Below are 20,478 nucleotides of genomic sequence, written 5' to 3' on the forward strand. Positions count from 1 at the left end.
GAAAGTGTAGCTGACAGGAAGCAGGAGGTGTTAAACGTCAGGAGCGGAAGTCAGGAGTGTTAATTTCCTCCTCTTCCATGGCAAGGAGTCAAGATACTAAATAATGTTACCAAACAAACTAACAGAGGTGTAAGTGTATTATCTATGATCACATGAGAAAACAACGGAAGTAAAAAGTAACATAATCCAATACTGAGAGGAAGAGAGGGGAGAGATGTAAATGAGCTAAAATCTCATCTTTCCAGCTAGGGAGTCAGTAAGTATTGTCTACAGTTGCTAATTGAGGAATAGTTTAGCCTCATATTATTAAGCATTATGGTGGTAACAAGTGGAAGAACCAAAAACAGAAATCATTAAAACAGGCTGCCTTGGGGACTGGGATGCAGGTGGGGAGAGGTGCAGTGGAGCCAAGAATGATGTTTTTCATCATAAGCTCATCTGATTATTTGATTTGTTAGCAAGTGCAATTAAGATCAGTTTAACGGAACAAAATGAAGAGATTGGAATAAATGGTCTCTAAGGATCCTTCTGTAGAACTGAGAGTCTGTCACAACATAATCGCTCTGTCCTTCAGGGATGGAGGGGAATGAGCGTTTACTGAGCACTAACTATGTGCCAGGCGCTTTTTACCCATTGTTGGCTTTGTGCTTCAGAGCATCCTGTGAGGCAGGTAGCTCTCACGACCCCAACCCAATGGCAAGGCTGTTGAGATGCTCAGAAAGGTGCAGTTTCCTCATCAGGTCTACCCAGCAATAAGGAAGCAGATGGGCTGATATGGAGACCCGGGGCCACCTCACTTCCACACCCACTGCATTTCCATGGCAGCCCATGCAGTCCAAGCTTTGGAAAGCTTGAAATATTTTTCCCTGTCATTATACATACACGTTATGAAAAAAAGGGTAAAATTATCACAAACAGAAACAGGAGAAAATTACTTAAAATCTTACCACCTGAGAAACTTTTTACCCTCACTCATATCTGATAGGATCACATCATTTGTTGCTTTGTTTAGTGGGTTTCTAGTCATAGCTACTAACATTCTTTACACACAAAAAATTGTGACATATATATGCAGTCTGAAGAAGAATGAAGAGTCTTCATCTTCTAGCTGAAGAGACAGGAAATTACTGAAACCTCTGTTCCCCAACCCCCAGAGGTGACTCCTATCCTGAATTTGTGTAAACAATTTCTTTGCAGACAACAAAGTTTTGAAGATCTGCCATTGTGATTCCACGGTAAATAACCAGACCACTCATGTGGTCACTTTATACCTACAAATTCCTTCTTTCTTGATCCTCCAACCAAAGTTCTCCGTTCATTCTTATCCATCCCTCAAAGACACATTCAAGTTTCACCTTCTAGGATTCTTCCAAGCCCCTTCAGTCTACAGGTTTTCTTTTTAAAAACTGATCAGAGCCCTTATTCATTCAGGGCGCCCACCAACCTGTTTGCAGGTTGAGCTGTCTAATCTCGCCCCAGCCCAGGGTCCTGAAGTCTGTGCTTCTGATGGAGAATCAGAGCAGTGCTTCATATGTCATGGAAACACTGATTGAGAGAGAGTCTTCTCGGAGAGACTGGCCATACTCAGGCCCTGCATTTAGTCTGATATGAGAGGCCAACAAGAAGAATATGGAGAATCCAGGTATAACATTATCTAGAGATCAAACAAGGACATGCCGAATTTTGAACACTTTCATTCTGACTAAGCTATAGCCTGAACAGAAATTAAGTCATTTATTCATTCAACAAACAATAAGCATCTATTACACACAAGTCTCCTGCAAGGTGCTAGGGATAAAACACTAAGTGAGGGAGACCTGATGCACGGTCCTTACCAAGATGATGAGGAAAACAAATAAACGGGCACTTCTAGTCAATACTACAATTGGGGTATGCATGGGGGCTATGGGAATACACAAGAGGGGCAACCAGCCCAGGGTTCTGGGGAGAATGATAGGGAAGGCTTTCTGGGGAAGGAAATGCTCGGCTCAGACCTGAACCAGGAGTGAGTGTTGGACAAGCGAGGGGGAACAGCATGTGCAAAGGCCCCAAAGCAAGAGGGACCACGATGGGTGAGGGGCAGACAGCAGCTATCAGTGCTGGGGGAAGGTGATGAGATAAGGAAGGAGGGATAAGCAGGAGGCAGATGAGCAAGGATCTTGTAAACCTCACTTAGGCACTTGGATGCTATCTTGATGGTTCCATCAAAGAAATGGCATGATCAGTCCTGCAGTTTCACCTTCTGGTTTCAGGTGAGAGAGAAAGGATGGCAGGGCATGAAAGGGGTGTTGGGATGGCCCAAGCAAGAGATAGTAGGGCCCAGAGTAGTGGCAAAGGAGATGGAGAGTGGGGAGCAGAAATGGGAGACCCAATAACAGACTGGCTGTGAGGGCAGAGAGAAGGGAATGACGTCCATGCTGAGCATTCACGGGCTCAGAGGACACAGCGAGCATGCAGGCAGGAGGAATCTGAGATCAGGTCTGGGCAAGGAGAACTTCTGATGTCTGTAGACATTCAAGAGATGTTTAAAAGGCAACTATATATAAGGTCTGGGGCCCCGCAGAGCCTGGGGAGTGGACCCCAACTTGGGAATCATCAGCAGGAGGATGGAAACTGACTCCAGGGGGAGGAAATACACAAGTGCCAGGCTAGGTGTGGGTGGGCACTTCTCAAGGTGGCCAGACCCTTCCAGATATTTCAATTCCTCTGCCTCTATGAGACCAAAGAGAAGGTGCAAAGTGCCACATGAGATCAAGGGGAGACTGATAAATTCTGGGCACTTCCATGTCTACCAACACACAACCTGAACAGGATGACAGGCCTCTTTTCGAGCTAAGTGTGGAGAAGAATGCTACTCCTGTGCATTCGGTGCTACCTCCTCCTTCCTTCCTTTAGTTCAGCAAACATCTACTGAGTGCTTGCTCTGGGAGCTGACAGACACGCCCAAGACACAGAGACAAGGACGGTGTGCTCCACCTGCTGCAGAGGGGCCTGGATGCTGCAGGAAACACAATGACAGGTAAGACAGGAAAAACTAGATTGTAATGAAGTGACATTACAGTGGGGGAAGACAGCCAAGGACACCTGTGACTGGGAAATAGAACAGACTCGCTAGGTGCAAGAGAAGTTGGCAAAAAAGGGCTCTGGGGATGCGGAGTTCGGAGAAGCGCGACCAAGGTCCTTGCAGAGAACAGGCATTTGATAAAGTGTGTGCTGCGTAAGAGAAGTGAGGGAATGAGGGAAGGATGGCTCTGAGATGGGCCTGAGAGGATGGGCAGGGTTTTGAAGAGCAGGAAAGGTACAACTGCAAATAGATGGGAGATAAGATCAAAGTCAAGGTGGCTGCTATGAAGAGAGCAGGAAGTCACTGGCTCAGCTTGTGAGTGAGGGGTGGCTGGTGGGGCAGAAGGCAGGCAGGAGCCAGGCTCTCGGGGCTTATGGGATGAGGCCAAGCCCCCTTGCTGTGGCGGAGGAGGAAAGGGGACTCCTGGTACCTGAGGGCCTACCTATTAAGCTCTGGGGACTTTACATTCATTACCCCATTTAATACAAAGATTCTAGGAAGTAGATCCTTAGGCCCAGCCTTTTTAGGGTATGGAAAATAAGGCTCAGAGATTTAATCACTTTTCCAGAGTCTCAGAGCGATCAAGTATAGAGGCAAGACTGGAACCCGGGGTTTCCAAATCCAAAGATACGCCCTTTCCATTAGAGCGCCTGGAATCAACCTGACATCAGGCCGAGACGACCCAATGTGACCCACTCTTGCCTTCTCCTCTGCGCCTCGATACCATTTTGGTCCTGTTCTGTGTAACACTCTCTAGACTCAGTGACACGATGTCTTTAATGCAAGGCACGGTGCATTCTTTGGGAATACGCATAGTATAAGTAAATACCGCGATACTTCTTACTAATTGAAGAAATGGGTGAAAAACTGGAGCTGAGGCCTCTCAGGATTCTCTTGCTGACCTAGGCCTGGCGTGATCTGTAAGTGGGCCACGGGGCCTACAGGACAATCATCTTTTCCAAATCCAGCCCTACCCTGCTCTTTCATTCTGCTCCACTTGCTGAGTTTTACAGCCCTGGATGTAGCATTGATCTTTCCTGAGAGGGACAAAGGCATGAGGATTCCCCTGGGCATGTAGCAAGTCTCAATTTGGGACTGTTGATTTTAAAACTCTACGTAGCCAATTAGAACCTGTGGGGTGGTAAATGTCCTCACCATCTGAGTTTCCCTTACTTCTTAGGCCCACTGGGCCCTGTCCCCTAGAATACATCTCCCTCAGAATCATTAGATTACACACCCAAAATGCTGGGTGTTGGGAGGGAAAGGCTGGGCCTGCAATGTGGCCAATACAACAGCAAAGGCCCCAGGGAGCTCTGTTCATGGCAAATCACTGGAATGTGAAATCAGCAAATTCATGGTCTGGAACAAAAAATGGAATTACGTCTGAGTTTTAATTGGAACAAAGATCCAGGGTCTTCCTTCCATCATGCTGCTTTGAAATGGAAACAGCTGACTGGTTCATAACATCGTTAGTGTCCTATGCCTTGCTATATGGCCTTGTTATGCTGGACTGTGCATCTGACCAAGAGCAAGTGGATATTTCAGTTGCCTCCCAGATACCAAAGCAGGACAAAGTCCAGTGCTAGACTGTCAGGGCAATCGGGCAGTGTCCAGGGGTCTCAGACCACTCTGCTTTCACTGGGAGATAAGGATACCAACTTGTCAGGGTTTGTGTTTATTTTGGGGGAGGAGGATTGATTTCCAACAGAGATGACAAAAAAGTATCACCCAGGGCTGCTGTGAATGGCTTCTGCGGATGGTGTACTGCCCAAGGGCATCCCATCCTACAGGGAGCCAAACATATAGATGTGAGAGATGGCTTGTTTATAATGTAATCATTTTCTGGCAGTTGTATTTTGTTCTTTAAAAAGTTTTATTTAAAAAAAAATATTATCATCAATATACGATGATAATATTTCAAAAGCAGGAGGTGAACCATCTTGAGGAAGGATACCTGTTGATGACTGGCCTGCAGGCAACATATGTGCTAGTGTTGGCCCTGGGGTCATCTCATGTACCAACCATGATTATGAGGCAGTGGTTGCTTTTGGAGAGAAGTCTGGCACCACATTTGGGCTCAGCAGGATCGATTATTAATGTCTGCCTTGGCCTAGAAAAGGGGAAGTGGCACTAAAGCTACAAATTTTTTATCCTTGATTTCCAAGACCATCAACAACAACAACATTTTAGTTACTTTACGTGTATTATTTGACTTGACATTCGTCATTTTCTTCTGGAAATGCACCCAATACTTAATTCACTTTCTGGGCAAAGGCTATCCTTTGAAAAACTGTTAATTTAGTAGATATGGGTTCTTTTTTCCAGCGTTATTGAGATATAATTGACCTATAATATTGTGTAAGTTTAAGATGTACAATGTGATGATTTGATACACATATATGTTGAGAAATGATTACCACAATACGACTAGTTAATACACTCTTCCCCTCACACAATTACCACTTTGTTGTGGTGGTGGTGGTGAGAACATTTAGGATCTACTCTCTTCGCAGCTTTTAAGTATACAATATAGTCTTGTTACCTAGAGGCACATTAGAGTACATTAGATCCAGGAAACAGGTTTTTATAATTGCTACTCTAGCCCTGTTCTTTTTGTTAGCTAAGGATTTATATTTATTTTTGAAAAAATAGAAAATATAAATTTTTTTTAAAAAGGAAAAAATTTATAATTCCATCACCTAGCGGTCATCTCTGATAACCTTTCAGGTTTATCCTGCTGCGTTCTTCCTTGCAAAGAACACTGAAGCATCTATTTTAAAATAAGGATGGGATATAATTTACCTACTCCTCTGTAATCTATTTTTATCACTTCGTGTATACTACGAACATCTCATCACGTGCGGTGCAGAGTTTCTACTTTAATGTTTTTCTTTGGTCTGTTTTTGGTTGTTTTTGGCCTGGAGGAGTCTTTTCGGCCCCTACACCCTTTCCTGAGTGACCATCCTACCGTTCAAAATGATTTGATAAATGAACATCCACTAAAGTACATGCTCTCACAGCATTCTCTTTCTCGAACCCATCTCAGCAGGCTTTGCACTTTAGTGGGGCTTTTAAAGATCAGATAACATTTCAAATCAATGGAGTGAGTCTTTAAGAGGAGACTTTCAGACACCGTGAGAGAAAGTAGCAGGGAGGCATATGTTTTGGGGGAGGTCCTCTTGGTGACCCTTGAATTATAATACCAAGGAGGTAAATGTAACAAGCTTAGGGTAGAAGCCAAACACACCTTGGGCCTGCTGCAGATCTTCAGCGTGCCTCAGTTTCTCGACCTGTAACCTGACCTTCAGTCTGCTGTGTGGTTGGGCTGCACAGCCAGGGAGAGGGTGGTAATAAGAGACGGGGCTGGAGGAGAAGGCATGCCTGAATTCGCCGGGCCTTGCGGGTCAAAGTTGGGAGTTAGAACATTAAGTACAATGAGAAGCCACCTGTCAGCTTTAAGCGGGAGAGTAACATGATCTGATTTATAATTGTATGAAGATCCTTTCACTGTTATATTGAAAAACCAGCTGTCATTTTATCCACTAATGCTTTATCTATTAGCAAATTCCACCTTTAGCAAGAAGGGAAAGGCAGTAACCCTCAAAGATGCTGGGCTTGAGACAATCCTCTTAAACTGAGCACAGGAAGAAGGCATTATTGGTTCTTTTTTTCTCTAGAAGACCCTGAAACAGAGGTAAAGTCTGCCGACCCTGGCCCACGGGAAGAGGGCAGCCGACAGCGGTGTCTGGTGTTCTCTCAGGACCACTCGCAAATCCCGCGTGGCCCCCTTCTAATTTGGACTGGCCGGCTTCCCTAGCTTCATCTGCGTTCCACGATCCTGAACTGATATTGCCTGCTGGTACATCAAAGAGATGGGCAGCATGAGAGTTGAGGCTGAGTCTGGCGCTAGCAGATGCCTCTATAAATTTAAAAAATGAGGTCAAAAGTAGCTCCTGGGCATATGTTACCAAGAATAAATCTCACCAACTAACAGAAGTAGCTGGAAAAAACCAAAAACTCTCCTAACTTTTCTTCCTCCTTATACATCGTGACCTTGTCTGCTCAGTGATCCTTTTTCTTCTTAACTTTCCAGGTTCCATGATGAAGTTTCCTTTTTCCCCTTCAAATTTACGTTAGGAAAAATATTAAACATATAAAGTATTTGAAAGAACAGTGAACATCTTTATACTCTTGATTTAGAGTCACAGTGAACACCTGCCATATCTGCTTTGACTCTTTCTGTTTTACTGAATCATGTGAAAATAAGTTGAAGGCACTGCATTTCTTCAGCCTTAAATACTTCCACATGCAACTCCTAAGAACAAAGACATCCTTCTATGTCACCTCAGTATTGTGATCACCTACATTTCTTAACATTATATGATATACAGTCATTCTTCAAACGTTTCTTTTAAACATGTTTTTTGGGAACCAGGATCCAACCATAATGAGTTTTCTCCAGTATGAATATGAAGCTATTGCTCTATAAAAGGACCTCAGTGATTCCCGTTTGCGAACTGCCGTGTGCTTCTGCAGAGGGTCCTCCCAAGGAGGAGCTGATGAGTGACAACTGCTAATTGGTAACTTGTGCACTTACCAGGTGCCACACTAATGCTTATCATTCCTATTGCTTAGGGCAAGCGCCAAGGTATTATGGTTATGGGAGAAGTAATCATTAGCTGATTAATAAGAACCAAAAGCTTCTGTAAAATTGCTCTTCGTCAAATAGCAAGCAAAAGTGAAGAGGTTTTTGGCATCAGGATGCAAAAAAATTTCATTGTAAGGAAGCTACATCGGAATTCTACCAGGGACGAGTATTTTATTTTGGCATCGCTTTCAGTCTTAAAATGTTTCTTTCATATTATTCTTAATTTAAAACTGATGGACCACGAGGGATTCCCATCAAATAGCACAAAACCTCAAGAGTTCCCAACTCACTTAGTCTATGAGGCTAACTGGGGACTTGATTTCTCCAGGCTAAAGGATACCACAAAGATTCAGGATACAAATTTAAAAAACAGGGTCCACGTGATCCTACGCATGTCAGATTCATGGAGAACAGCATTAGATTACCTTTAGGCTCTGCTCCTAGATGAAAAACTATGCACTATTTTCAGCTGATTTCCTAAAAGGAATCATCAAACCAATCTCAAAGCAACATTTTCTTAAATAATATTTTGTGCTGGGTTTTGAAGCAACAAAATATAAATAATGTTAATACTACTGCAGTATCTCTGTCAAGTGAATGCAGAGAAATGAGCGGAAAACCTGAGGTTGAGCACCCACAGGAATCCCCATTCCAGTTTTCCAGCAGGAGGGGCCTCGGGGGACAGGGCCTAGCCAGAGAGCCCAGCGTTGCCAACCTTTCCTTATATGGATGCACATCACTTGTTAGTGTAAGTGTTTCCTGCATGCTGATGCTAAGCCCCAAGGATACAGGGCCTGGGGAGCAGGCAGGAAATTAGGCTTCCCACATCCACCATGACCTTTCTTTGTACAGAAAGTATGAGCTGCAGCTTCCAGCCCCTCATTTGGGACTCCAGGTGCAGCAGAAAGCTCAGCTGAGCTATGCTCCATCTGCTCCTGCTCTGTGGGCCCCTCACTTCCAGGAGCTCTCTGTAGCCCTGGCAAATAAATCAGTAATTTAATCTTATCTCATTCTCTGAGCGTGTGGTCTTTCCCACCAATCTGTGCCTCACTGGAATAATGCTACACATGACTATGTCTCACCTCCACCCCTTCCCCCACCCCTCGAATTGTCCAGGGGAAAAAGAATTGTTATTCTGGATCAGAACCATGTCTGGTCAACTGGGAGAGATCCACAGCCAAGAAACTTGCCTAGAAAGTAGCTCTGCCTTTCCCTCCAAATGCATGTCAATGTCTTCCGAGGGTGGCATGTCCCAAAGGGTGGGAACTGGGGGTACAGGGAAATGGTATTTAATGACAGTGAGTCATACTGTGAGACAGTTATTTCCTCTTCCGTTTCCTATCCATCTTTTGGACAACTTTAATGAACAAGTCTCCATACGGAACCAGCACGAGTTAACACCTCTCTAACATTTGCTAATCCCCATTTTTAACAGAGAGAGGAAGCAGGCCTCAGCTGCAGAGGGCTGGGCAGGCAACAGCTGGAATCCTACAACTTTGCTTCATTTTGATTGAATTTATTATTCTGGTTGCTTTCTAGTGGTAGTAAGAGAGAATTTTTTAAGAGAAGTGATATAAAGTTTCCTCTTAAAATAAGTTTAAGTTAAAAAAGTAAGTTAACAAAAATATTATGTAAATAAACAGGACCAGTGGTCTGCAGATATGGCAAGAATTGTGACAAGGACACATCAATGACTAACCTTGGAAACACTAGTTCAAGAAGAGACAATCAGTGATTCTCCAACCTGGCTGCACATTACAATCAAGTGTGGAGGTTTTAAAAAGCCTGGGCCCACTTATAAAGATTTTGTTTTCTGGGGCTGGCCTGGTGGCACAGTGGTTAAGTTTGCACATTATGCTTCAGCGGCCCAGGGTTTGCTGGTTTGGATCCTGGGTGTGGACTTATGCACTACTTGGCAGGCATCCCACATATAAAGTAGAGGAAGATGGGCACAGATGTTAGCTCAGGGCCAGTCTTCCTCAGCAAAAATGAGGAGGATTGGTGGCAGATGTTAGCTCAGAGCTAATCTTTCTCAAAAAAAAAAAATAGATTTTGTTTTCCTTGGAGTGGAATGGGGCTCAGACAACAGGGTATTTTAGGAGCTTTCTGTGTGATTTTAATGAGCAGCTGCAGCTGAGACCCCCGACACTCCCTCCCAAGTGTTTGGAGATGTCCACTGGACAGTAACACTCAGTAAAGCAAACAAGGCATTCTACCCATTGGGATTCCTCACAGGAAAGTCATCAACACAGAATTGAATCACCAAGCTCTTATCTCTTGGCGATTATTGGCAAGGCTAATGAAATGAGCATGGCACGTTTCAAGGACTCAGGTAGCTTTGGATAAAGGTGATTCTGTCTCAAACTGAACGGCAGTATCTTGAAGATTTTAGAGGATAACCAGGTACACTTCTATTCATCATCTACGACTGAGCTGAAACGCGCCTCCCTCATTCATTTAGGCCATAGATAATGAGCCCTGTGTTAGGTGTGGAGGATACAAAAATGACCCCCACCCAGGAAATCTTTCCACCATCTTCTCCTCTCTGTTCCCACAGATCAATTCTTGTTTTAGGCCATTTTTCATTCTGTTGTTGTGGACCTAGGCCGGTGGTCTCCATTTTTTTTTTTTTTTGCAGGGAAAGATTCACCCTGAGCTAACATCTGTTGCCCATCTTCCTCTTTTTTTTTTTTCTCCCCAAAGCCCTAGCACACGGTTGTATATTCTAGTTGTAAGTCCTTCTAGTTCTTTTTGTGAGCCACTGCCACAGTGTGGCAACTGACAGATGGGTGGCGTGGTTCCATGACCGGGAAACTCACCCGGGCCGCCGAAGCAGTGGGTGCTGAACTTTAACCACTAGGCCACCAGGGCTGGCTCTCTCCAAACTTTTCTGACCATACACTTTCATCAGTAAAATTCTGAGCAGGGGCTGGCCCCGTGGCCGAGTGGTTAAGTTCGCGCGCTCCGCTGTAGGCGGCCCAGTGTTTCGTCAGTTCGAATCCTGGGCGCGGACATGGCACTGCTCATCAGACCACGCTGAGGCAGCGTCCCACATGCCACAACTAGAAGAACCCACAACGAAGAATACACAACAATGTACCGGGGGGCTTTGGGGAGAAAAAGGAAAAAATAAAATCTTTAAAAAAAAAAAAAAAAAATTCTGAGCAAACATCTCAACTGACAAGTATTTATTTTATCAATTCTGAACAGCTGTCATTTTCAAAGTGCGTTAATATAAACAGGAGGCTTAATTTCTTTCTTATTCTTTTTAGTAAATAAATAGTTAAAAGCTCTGAGATTATCCTGCCCACCCCCTGGAGGGTTAACTCTCTATGCTGAAGACTGAGGGTATAGACGGTGAATGACGCCATCAGGGAAGGGACTGTGATCAACGATCTGTGAGCCCTGGAGTCTCACACACTGCCTGGCCCATGGGGGCTCTCGGTCCTGTCTGCAGAGGCCACAGCTCATACCTGTCTGACCATCTTTGCCAGGTACCTGACATGCTGACAGGCCTAGCACGTTTGTTTTGCAGATTAGGACATGTCTGAAAGGAGGTAAAAATAATTAAAAACTGTAAAGTCACAGAAAGGAAAGGTATTACTGGGAGTCACCTCCTTTCTACAAAGCCTGGCTCATTTTCTATCAAGGACACCACGGGGCTCTGGGTCTGGGCTGAGAAAATGCTCATATGCAAAGGTGGAAGGGCGCTGCTCAAGGAGCCTGGGTGCAGGGACAGAATGCGCATCCTGGGGACATGCAGGAGTCTCTTCTCAGGGTGAGGGGCAAAATAACCCTGGATCTGGTAGAGGTGGGAACACGGAGGGAGGGTCTGAGATGGTGGTGGAGGCTGGGCTCTTGCTTTTTACTTCCCAAGCATCAGGATTGCTTACATTTGTTAAGTGTGTGAGTATTTCTTCTTAAAGGAAAAAAGCAATAAATTCAAACAACAATTTAGAGTGTAAAGTAAAAAGTGGAAGACCCCCGTCTCCTGCCCCTGCTCATACCCCATGGAGGTAACCACTCCTCTCAGTTTGGTGAATATTACTTTTATAACTAAACAAATAAACTAAAGCAAATATACACATGAGAAAAATTAATATTAATACGCTGGAACATAAAAACATCTGGAAGGATATCCTGTGGAATGTGAACAGTGGTTATCTTAGTGTAGCAATGTGGCTTTTGTTTTCTTTCTGTTTTTCTGGGTTTCAAGCAATGAATTTATTTCAGATATGCAATAAGAAAAGCAAAAATAAAGAAAAGGGACTATAAAGAGGAAGCAGGACATAGAGGTGGTCACATGTGGAGCTGGAACCAATACAAAAACCAACATGGCAATGTGCAGAGCTCAGGGAGCAGCTCTCTGTCACTGAGGATGCTGACCATAAGGACCTTTGGTCCTCGCCCCAACTCCCGCACTAGCTGTAACCCTGGGAAGGTCATCTCTTTTCTGGGGCCTCAGTTTCCTAGCTGCAAAATGGGCAACTGCACTAGATCAGTGGTTCTCAACAGGGGGAGGTTCTGTCCTCCGGAGGAATATTAGGCAATATCTGGAGACACTTTTGGTTGTCACAACTGGGGAGGGTGCTACCAGCACATGGTGGGTAGAGCCCAGAGATGCTGCTCAGCATCCTACAAAGCACAAGACAGGCTCCAACAAGAAAGGGTTATCTGGCCCAAAATGTCAGTGCCCTGGATGGCTTCTGACAGCTTTCCCAGATCTGACAACATTTGATTCTGTGAGTTAGGATCCAGACTCTCCTCGCCTCCTGTAAGAGAAGTAACGCTCTCATGATTGACCAGAGTGTGACCGTGGCCCACCCAACTATAAGGAAGGGAGAAGAAACAAACAACAAGGCCAAAGGCAGAGAACACTCAAGGCCTCGGTGGGAGGCCCTGCAGTAAAACGCAGACAGAAGGGCAGCCTCCTTCCCCGGGGCTCGGGCCCTCCCTTGCTCACATGAACGAATAGGGCCCTCCTCTGGTGAGTGGTGGCATAACAAACAATGGACTGATGGCCCGAAAACCACACAAAATTTGAAGAAAAACTTGCTGACTGTGGAGTATTTCCCTGACGACAACCTTATGATTTCTCAGGGTAGGAGACAGTGGAGGAAACACTTGTCGTCAATAGCAGAATTCCTTTAAAAACATACCAGACTTCTAAATACATACTTAACAAATGTTGATTCATTTCAGATTAGACCCAACAAATATTTAAGAGCCTGCCATGACCAGACACTGTGTGGTTGCTTGATAAACACCAGATCACTGCAGAGAGGGGAGAAGGTGGTCTTCTCAGGCAGTGGTGCTGGGACAACTTGCAAAGAAAGAAAACTGGGTTTCTACCTCCCACCAAACACAAACATCAATTCCAGGGGAATAAAGGTCTGTTAAGTCTTGAAAGGCTAAACTCTAAAACTTTCAGAGATAAAATATCTTCCTGACTTTAGCGAAGATTTTTTAAACAAGTCAAAAAAGCACCAACCATACAGGGAAAAAAATGATAAATACACTAAGCCTTAGGAACTTCTGTTCATCAAAAGACAGGCCACAGATATACATCTGCAATACATGCTCCATAATATATCAATAATGCCTACAAATCCATAAGAAAAAGATAACTCAGTTAAAAAACAGGCAAAATATTGAAGAGCATTTCACAAATGAGGCTGACAAAATAGCAATGCCATATGGAAAAAGGTCCAGCATCATCAGTCACCAGGGAAATCAAAGCCATAAGGAGATATCACCACACATCCCCCAGAATAACTATGACTGAAAAGATGGACAAATCCAAGTGTTCATGAGGATGCGAAGACATTAACTCCATACTTTGCTGAATGGGAGAATAAACGGGTACAACTGCTTTGTAAAATTGTTTGGCAGTATCTACTGAAGGTAAACATATGTCTACACATTGACCCAGCCATTCCACGATGAGGTAAATTTACCTAATAAAAATGAGTGCATATATCTACCAAAAGAAATGTACAAGGATAGTCACAACGTCTTTATTCCTAACAGTGGCACTCTGTAAACAACCCAAATGTCCATCCACGTAAAACAGACAATTCGATTAGTCTATGCAGTGAGAATCCTGCATATTCCATATATTACTGTATATATGCTAGACCTTAATTAAAAACACGAAGCAACCCAACAACCCGCTCCTAGGTATATGGGTTTCTGTACTAATACTGCACCCTGAATTCTGAGAAACATTTATAAGCACCTAACTTAAAGAAAAAAATATACTTTTGCCCAAGTAATCAACCTTTTCAATTTATATTCCCTCCACTTACAAGTTAATGACATATTAATAATCCCTGTTAAAAACAAAAAGGCAAGCCACAGAATGAGAGAAGGTATTCATAGCATATACATCTCTATGGAACCCACAACCAGAAAGAACCCTGCAAATCTATTAGAAAAAGATGACATAGGAGAAAAATGGGCAAAAGACTTCTCACTTTGTACTTTTCGGTATCCTTACAGTTTTTCTAAAGCTATTATACACTACTTCTATTTTTTAAATTCATTTTTAGTTCAATAATAATATAGTTATGCACTGCATAACGACATTTCGATCAATGACAGATGACATATATGACAATGGTCCCATAAGATTAGTATCATACAGCCTAGGTGTGTAGGAGGCGATACCATCTAGGTTTGTGTACGTGCACTCTATGATGTTCGTATAATGAAGAAATTGCCTAACGATGCATTTCTCAGAACGCATTACCATCATTAAGGGACATGTGACCTCACGTGAATATACTTTCCTTCTAAAATATCAGACATTCCAGACAAAGCGAAAGTCCCTGTGGACCTCTAATCCTAGTTCCCTCCCTGAACCTGGAGACAATGACTGAATTATTTGGTACGTTTTTCTCTAAAATTTTTTTCAATGCAGTGTTTGTTTTTTTTAAAGATTGGCACCTGAGCTAACAACTGTTGCCAATCTTCTTTCTTTTTTTTCTGCTTTTTCTCCCCAAATCCCTCCAGTACATAGTTGTATATTTTACTTATGGATCCTTCTAGTTGTGGCATGTGCGATACCCCCTCAACATGGCCTGATGAGCGCTGCCTTGTCCGCAGCCAGGATCTAAACCGGTGAAACCCTGGGCCGTGGAAGCGGAGAGTGTGAACTTAACCACTAGGCCACGGGGCTGGCCCCAAATGCAGGGTTATTTTGTGAGTTTTATTTTTTATTTGTTTATTTTACATGTATGGCATCACAATGTGTATCTAGTCCTAGGACTTGCTTTTTTTCACTCAACATTACGTCTTTCACTATTTTCTATGTTAGTATGTGCAAAGCTCCTCTAGTACCTTATTCTTTTTAACTGCTTCCGAGTCCTCCTATAAGAATGGATGTTCCAGTTGAAATAGCCCTTTCCCTATGGATGGCCATTAATGCTTACTTCTTTCCTTATTTCCTCCCCCCTCCCCTCCCTTTCCTCCTTGCTTTCTTTTTTTTCCTATTAGTACTCCTCTTTAATGAGAACGATTGTTATGTCATTCAAATATTTATTTTATTTCAGCTTCATAAACCAAAAGGCTCCAGAAAGCTCACGCCTCATTCTAAACTCAGAAAGCATCATCTTAGCCTGGGGATTAGCCCCACTTGTCTAAGCAGAAAGCATAGCACACAGCTTTGGGGAGCCCTGATCCTTGCTATGTGTCTTACCCTCTGCCCAGGGCTGGGATCAGTACTGGAAACCTATGCTGTCATTCTTCCCCCTCTGCTGCTGATGTGCTGTGTGACCCCAAGAGTTGCTCCCCTCTCTGGTTCTCTATTTCCTCACTTACGAATGCAGGAGGTTGGAACACATATACTGTTGGGGTCTCCCTCCCTCAGCTCTGAAGGTCTTTGATCCTGAGTATCCTGTTGGCCTCAGTGATATATGCAAGCGAACACCCAGGCAGGGATGCTTGGGAAAAATTTCTCCTTTCCTGTGGCCCCATCAATAATCTGCCTCTTGGGGTCTGCACAGGCGACACTGTCCCAGCTCCTCTTGAGAGGAGGTGCTAACAGAAGACACGTCAGCACTGAGGCCTCATGGCCGTCCTCTCCCACCTCCACCCTTCTGGAGCCCCTGAAGCTTCTCTTCATCTTCCTGAGGCCTGGAGCAGAGCAACGTTTCTTCCTTATCCCTGTGACTTCTGAAGGCTCAGTTGCCATAGCAACCCAGACCCACTGAACCATGTTAAAAACCTGTCACCATAAAGCGGAACACTGAGCTGTCTCGAGAGTCCATTTGAAGGGGAACAGAAAGGCAATTACTCCTTACAAAGGATGAGTAAAACAGTGCGCATTTCAGAGGCTCTGGTGGGAAGGGTCTGCGAGAGCACTGGGTACACATCCCTTGTTGCAGAGATGGGGACCCCGAAGCATGGAGTGAACAGCTCACTGCAGGTCACAGACAATGAGAGGCAAGAATCTTCTGGGGCTCTTATTTTGAGCTCTTGCTATTATCACTTCCTTCCCATCTCTCTCTACTTTTGTTCCATCTCCTTCCTAATTCCTTTCTTTTCCCTTCCCTCTCCACGTGCTTCCTGCCTCCAAGATGATCCCTGGACTGGACAAGTGCACACAGCCTCGGCCTTCATTAACCGTCCAGTTGATTCTTCTCCCAATGGCAAAAAGGGCCTTTAAAAAGAGTAAATCAGACGCCTTCTCCCACCTTCCCCCCCCATCTCACAGTGCTTCAATGGCTTCCTGCAGTGGCTCACAAGCCCCGGGGCTGCGGCCACCTGCCTCTCCCTCCTCAGTCCTACCTGGTCCCTTTGCCTCTTCACTCCAGCTCACTGTGTGGTTCTTTCTGTTTCTACGACATCAAGCTCCATCCTCTCCAAAGATAGCACATCCCTCCTGGCACCCATCCCTCCCCATCCTATTTCCCTGTTTATTCCTCCATAGCAAGGACCAGCAGCTGAATTCGCAGTCTTTGGTTGTACACTTCTTTAGTCGTCTCCCTCTCCGGAATAAAAACGGTAAGAATGTGTCTCTCTTATTCACAGCCATTTGCCCACAACCTAGAAGCCAGGTAACGAGTGGGTTCTCAATGCCCTCTTGCTGAATGAGCATATGGAGAGACCAATGCGGGAATGGATGCCAGAAGACAGTCCCGCTGCGCCTGAGGATTCGGCCTCCCCAGGGCAAGATCTCTCTTTATTTCCTGCCACCACTCAGGCTGTACCAGTTACCCCATGCCTGTAGGACTTGGCCCACCTAAGGACACCACACATGGAGAAGAGCAGAGACAAACTGAGCACACTGGGAAGAATGTGGAGGACGCACCCTCTGTGCATAAACCTTGAGCGCTGGCGGATACAGGCGAACAGTCAGGTCGGAAAAAGTGTGCTAGTTCTGTGTGGTCCTGAGAGGTGGAAGCACAGGGAGGCACGCTTTTGCTCATTATGATAACTACGACCAATTGTTTAGTTCTTACTGCGTGCACTTTACGTGTGTGACCTCCTTTCAGCCTTTAAACTACCCCGAAGGGCAGAATCAGTCTCCCATCACAACAAAGGAAGATGGCACTACACCCTCTTCCCTCAGCCTGGAACAGCTGTCCTGCTTCCTCACCAGGCGGATTCCTGGTCATTCTCCAGGTCACCTCCCTCACCCCCAAGACCGTGCCAGGTTCTTGGTTTTATGCTCCTGCTGGACCCTGCACTGGTCCCTCATAGCACTTGCTGTGAGTGTAGACACATCATTTCTTTGCAAATACTTGTTCAGTGCAGGTCTCTCCTCTATTGTACAGGACACGAGGCAGGGACTGGCCACTGCTATGTCTATATCCCCCAGCACAGTGCCTGGCCTAGGGCAGCCAAGGAGGAGTTATTTGTTTAATGAGTGGATAGAAAACGAAGACTCTGATGGGTCACCAAGATCCTACAGCCAGTGAAGGTGGAGCTGGGATGGGAACCCAGGTCTGTCTCACTCCAGGGTCTGTGTTCCTCCCAGTGTTCGAAAGGTTGGAGCTGTCTGAAGATGGAACGGAGAAGTACTGCGTGCCCCACACTGGAAGAACATGAATCTGCCTTGCAGGGCCTCCGGGCCAGGGTGCGCTAGAGGGGCCTCAAGTATCTGGTTGGGGTGTGGGTCCCTTCCAGCCTGGAGACACGCCAATGCCTTTGGGCTCAGAACTCACCAGAGCTTGCTCTATAAGCAGGCAGAACAGGATGGCATTGCCCACCTCCCTCAGGCTCTGGAACACGTCTGTTTTGAGCTCTGCGTACTCAATGATGTCCTTCAGCTGGTGGTGGAAGAACTCCAGGATCCCTGGAAGATGAATGGGGTGGTCAGTGGGAAGCGGACACAGCTCAGCCAGGTTTATGGGGAGTGCCAAATGAGGAGCAGCCCCGGACCTGACGCTGGGGTTGCAAAGGCCAAACCATACACCCCTCTACATGGGGACTCAGGGGTGAGACTTCTCTCAGGGCTCAGTAGGCAGAAAGCTCAGGAGGCTGGCTCAAATATTTTTTGCAACAAACCAAAACACACACACACACACAAATAGCAGCCCTGAATCTTTCCTAGTCCCTCTAAAAAGTCGCCTTAACTCCTAATAATAACAGGAATTAATATTTGTTTATAGGTGTTAGATACTGTGCTAAGCACTTTATCAGCACTATCTAACACTCATAACAATACCATGAACTAGCCACTATTACCCCTGTTTTCAGATGAGGCTCAGAGAGGGCAAGTGGCATGCCCATAGTCACACAGCTAGTAAGTGGGGCAGCCAGGACTGAAAACCGAGCTTTTGACCCCAGCCCTTTCCTATTCTGAATCACACTGACTTAGCATCTGACATCGTGGTTTTACAAAAAAACCACCAGGTACCAAACTCATAGACTCCATCTTTCCCCATTCCCCAGGCTCCAAATTCAGCCTCTGCTCCATTCACTATCAGGGAAAGAAAGAATTATTTCTCTGCCCAGAAGCGGGGTGGCAAAAACTCCTGTTTCCTGACTCACCTTAGAAATGTCACTTTGTACCACCACCTGGGCACCTGCCTCCTCCTAACTGGGCAAACGGAGGAAGAAATCCTGGAGATGCTGAGCTAATGAAGACTTTTACAAGCAAACTTCTATTCATTATTTAAATGCTCTCCCATTTGCTATCTTCCTCCAGTCTCCAGCAGTCCTGTGAGGCAGGCCCAGCAGGCATCACTTACCCTCACTGATGGAAGAGTATTGCCTAGAGGGACTGGAAATGGCTCAAGGCTACCTAGCCAGGGGCAGAGGTAGGATGCAGAGCCAGTGCTCTGCCAGCTCCCTGACGTTAGAGGAGCAGACACTCCAAGGCAGATGGCCAGAGGCCCCTTCCACCATGGGATGGGTTTGGATGATTTTCCCAGCACCACCCCCGCCCCTGCTTCCCCATCACCCACCTGGGGAGCCGTACTCGTGCCGGGGCAAGCGGCATATCTTGGGCATCACCTCGATCAGCGTTTTCACGTACTGGAGAATGGTGCCCTGGAGCTGACAAAACGAGAGCACACGAGGAGTGAAATAATCCTCTGCTGCTGCATTTGTGCATCTCCAGACTGAATGTGGGCTACTGGGGTGGAGGGGGTTCTGTTGGGACCTGCGGGAAGTGCTACGGACTGAATGTTTGTGTCCCCCTAAATTCGTATGTTGAAACCCTCATCCCCAATGTGATGGTATTTGGAGGTAGTTAGGTCAGGAGTGCGGAGCCCTCCTGATGGGCTTAGTACCCTGCCATGTGAGGACACAGTGAGAAGGCAGCCTGAACCAGGAGGATCGTCCCCACCAGAACCTGCCCATGGTTGCACCCTGCCTTTGGACTTGCAGCCTCCAGAACTGTGAGAAATAAACATGTGTTGTTTAAGCCCCCAGCAAGCTGCCCAAGACAGTAAGGTACCGCTCCCTGGAAGGAGGGAGCAGCTTCTCCCCTAAAGGCGAGGGACAGCCCACTGCCCTTTATAAGGGAAAATGGGCCTTTCTAAGACAGAAAAGAGCACTCTCTCATTACTCCTTTGGGCTTATGGACTTCAAGGAGGGCAATTTCTAGGCATGGGGTCCTTCCTGGGGTTGGGGTACTTACATAAGATCCAGATAAAGCGCTAAAATGACATGGGGCCAGGGAGCTGTGGAGACTGAGATGCATTATCTAATTTAAGCATGGACAATACATGGCATATTCATCCCTCCTGTGTCCAAGGCAGACATCTTTAATCAATTACCACATTTTCCTGTTTAACTCTGGATTTAGCTTCACAATCCATAACAACCGTTGGTTCCACACAGTTGCTACCAGATGACTGGAGTTAGCAGGTCAATCCTGTTTGCTAATCCTGACATGGTTATACATTACTTTGTTTATTCCTCTTTTGTCATCTCAAATTTTCAGGGAAATCTTGTTTAAATGTTTCAGCCTTTCTTCAACAGTGTTCTGGGAAATTAAACGAAGGTTCAGATGACTATACTTGGGGTGGGTACAGAATGTTGGCAAAGGGATAGAGAATTCCCTTGAGGCCAGTGCAGTATTGGTAGCAGCATTTAGCAAGAAATCCCACAGGGAAGAAGTGTGGTGATTGATTAGAGATGTCTGCCATGGGCATGGGAGGGAGGAATGACAGCCCATGTGTCATGGATTTGCCATGCTCAAGTCAGATAACAAAGCAGAGGAGGGGAACATGAGCAGTCATTAGTAGGTCTTAAATGTCAAAATCAAGATTGCTGAGTTCAGTTATCAAATACAAGGAGTGAGCTCAGGCTG

The 20,478-nt window shown here is 45.4% G+C and overlaps 1 protein-coding gene across 9 annotated transcripts in view; it reads right to left on the reverse strand.

The window, feature by feature from the left end:
- The window catches only part of CYFIP2 (cytoplasmic FMR1 interacting protein 2), a 125,969-nt gene that overhangs the window by 17,114 nt on the left and 88,377 nt on the right, over positions 1-20,478 (reverse strand). For all 9 annotated transcript variants that reach the window (XM_070517153.1, XM_070517154.1, XM_070517151.1 and 6 more), the window contains 2 exons: positions 19,127-19,217; positions 17,882-18,012 (listed from right to left, as the gene is read on the reverse strand). In XM_070517153.1, coding sequence (XP_070373254.1) covers positions 17,882-18,012; positions 19,127-19,217 — 222 coding nt within the window. The remainder of the gene's footprint in view (positions 1-17,881; positions 18,013-19,126; positions 19,218-20,478) is intronic.

This window comes from Equus asinus, chromosome 9 (assembly GCF_041296235.1).
Source record: "Equus asinus isolate D_3611 breed Donkey chromosome 9, EquAss-T2T_v2, whole genome shotgun sequence".
Lineage (NCBI taxonomy): Eukaryota > Metazoa > Chordata > Mammalia > Perissodactyla > Equidae > Equus > Equus asinus.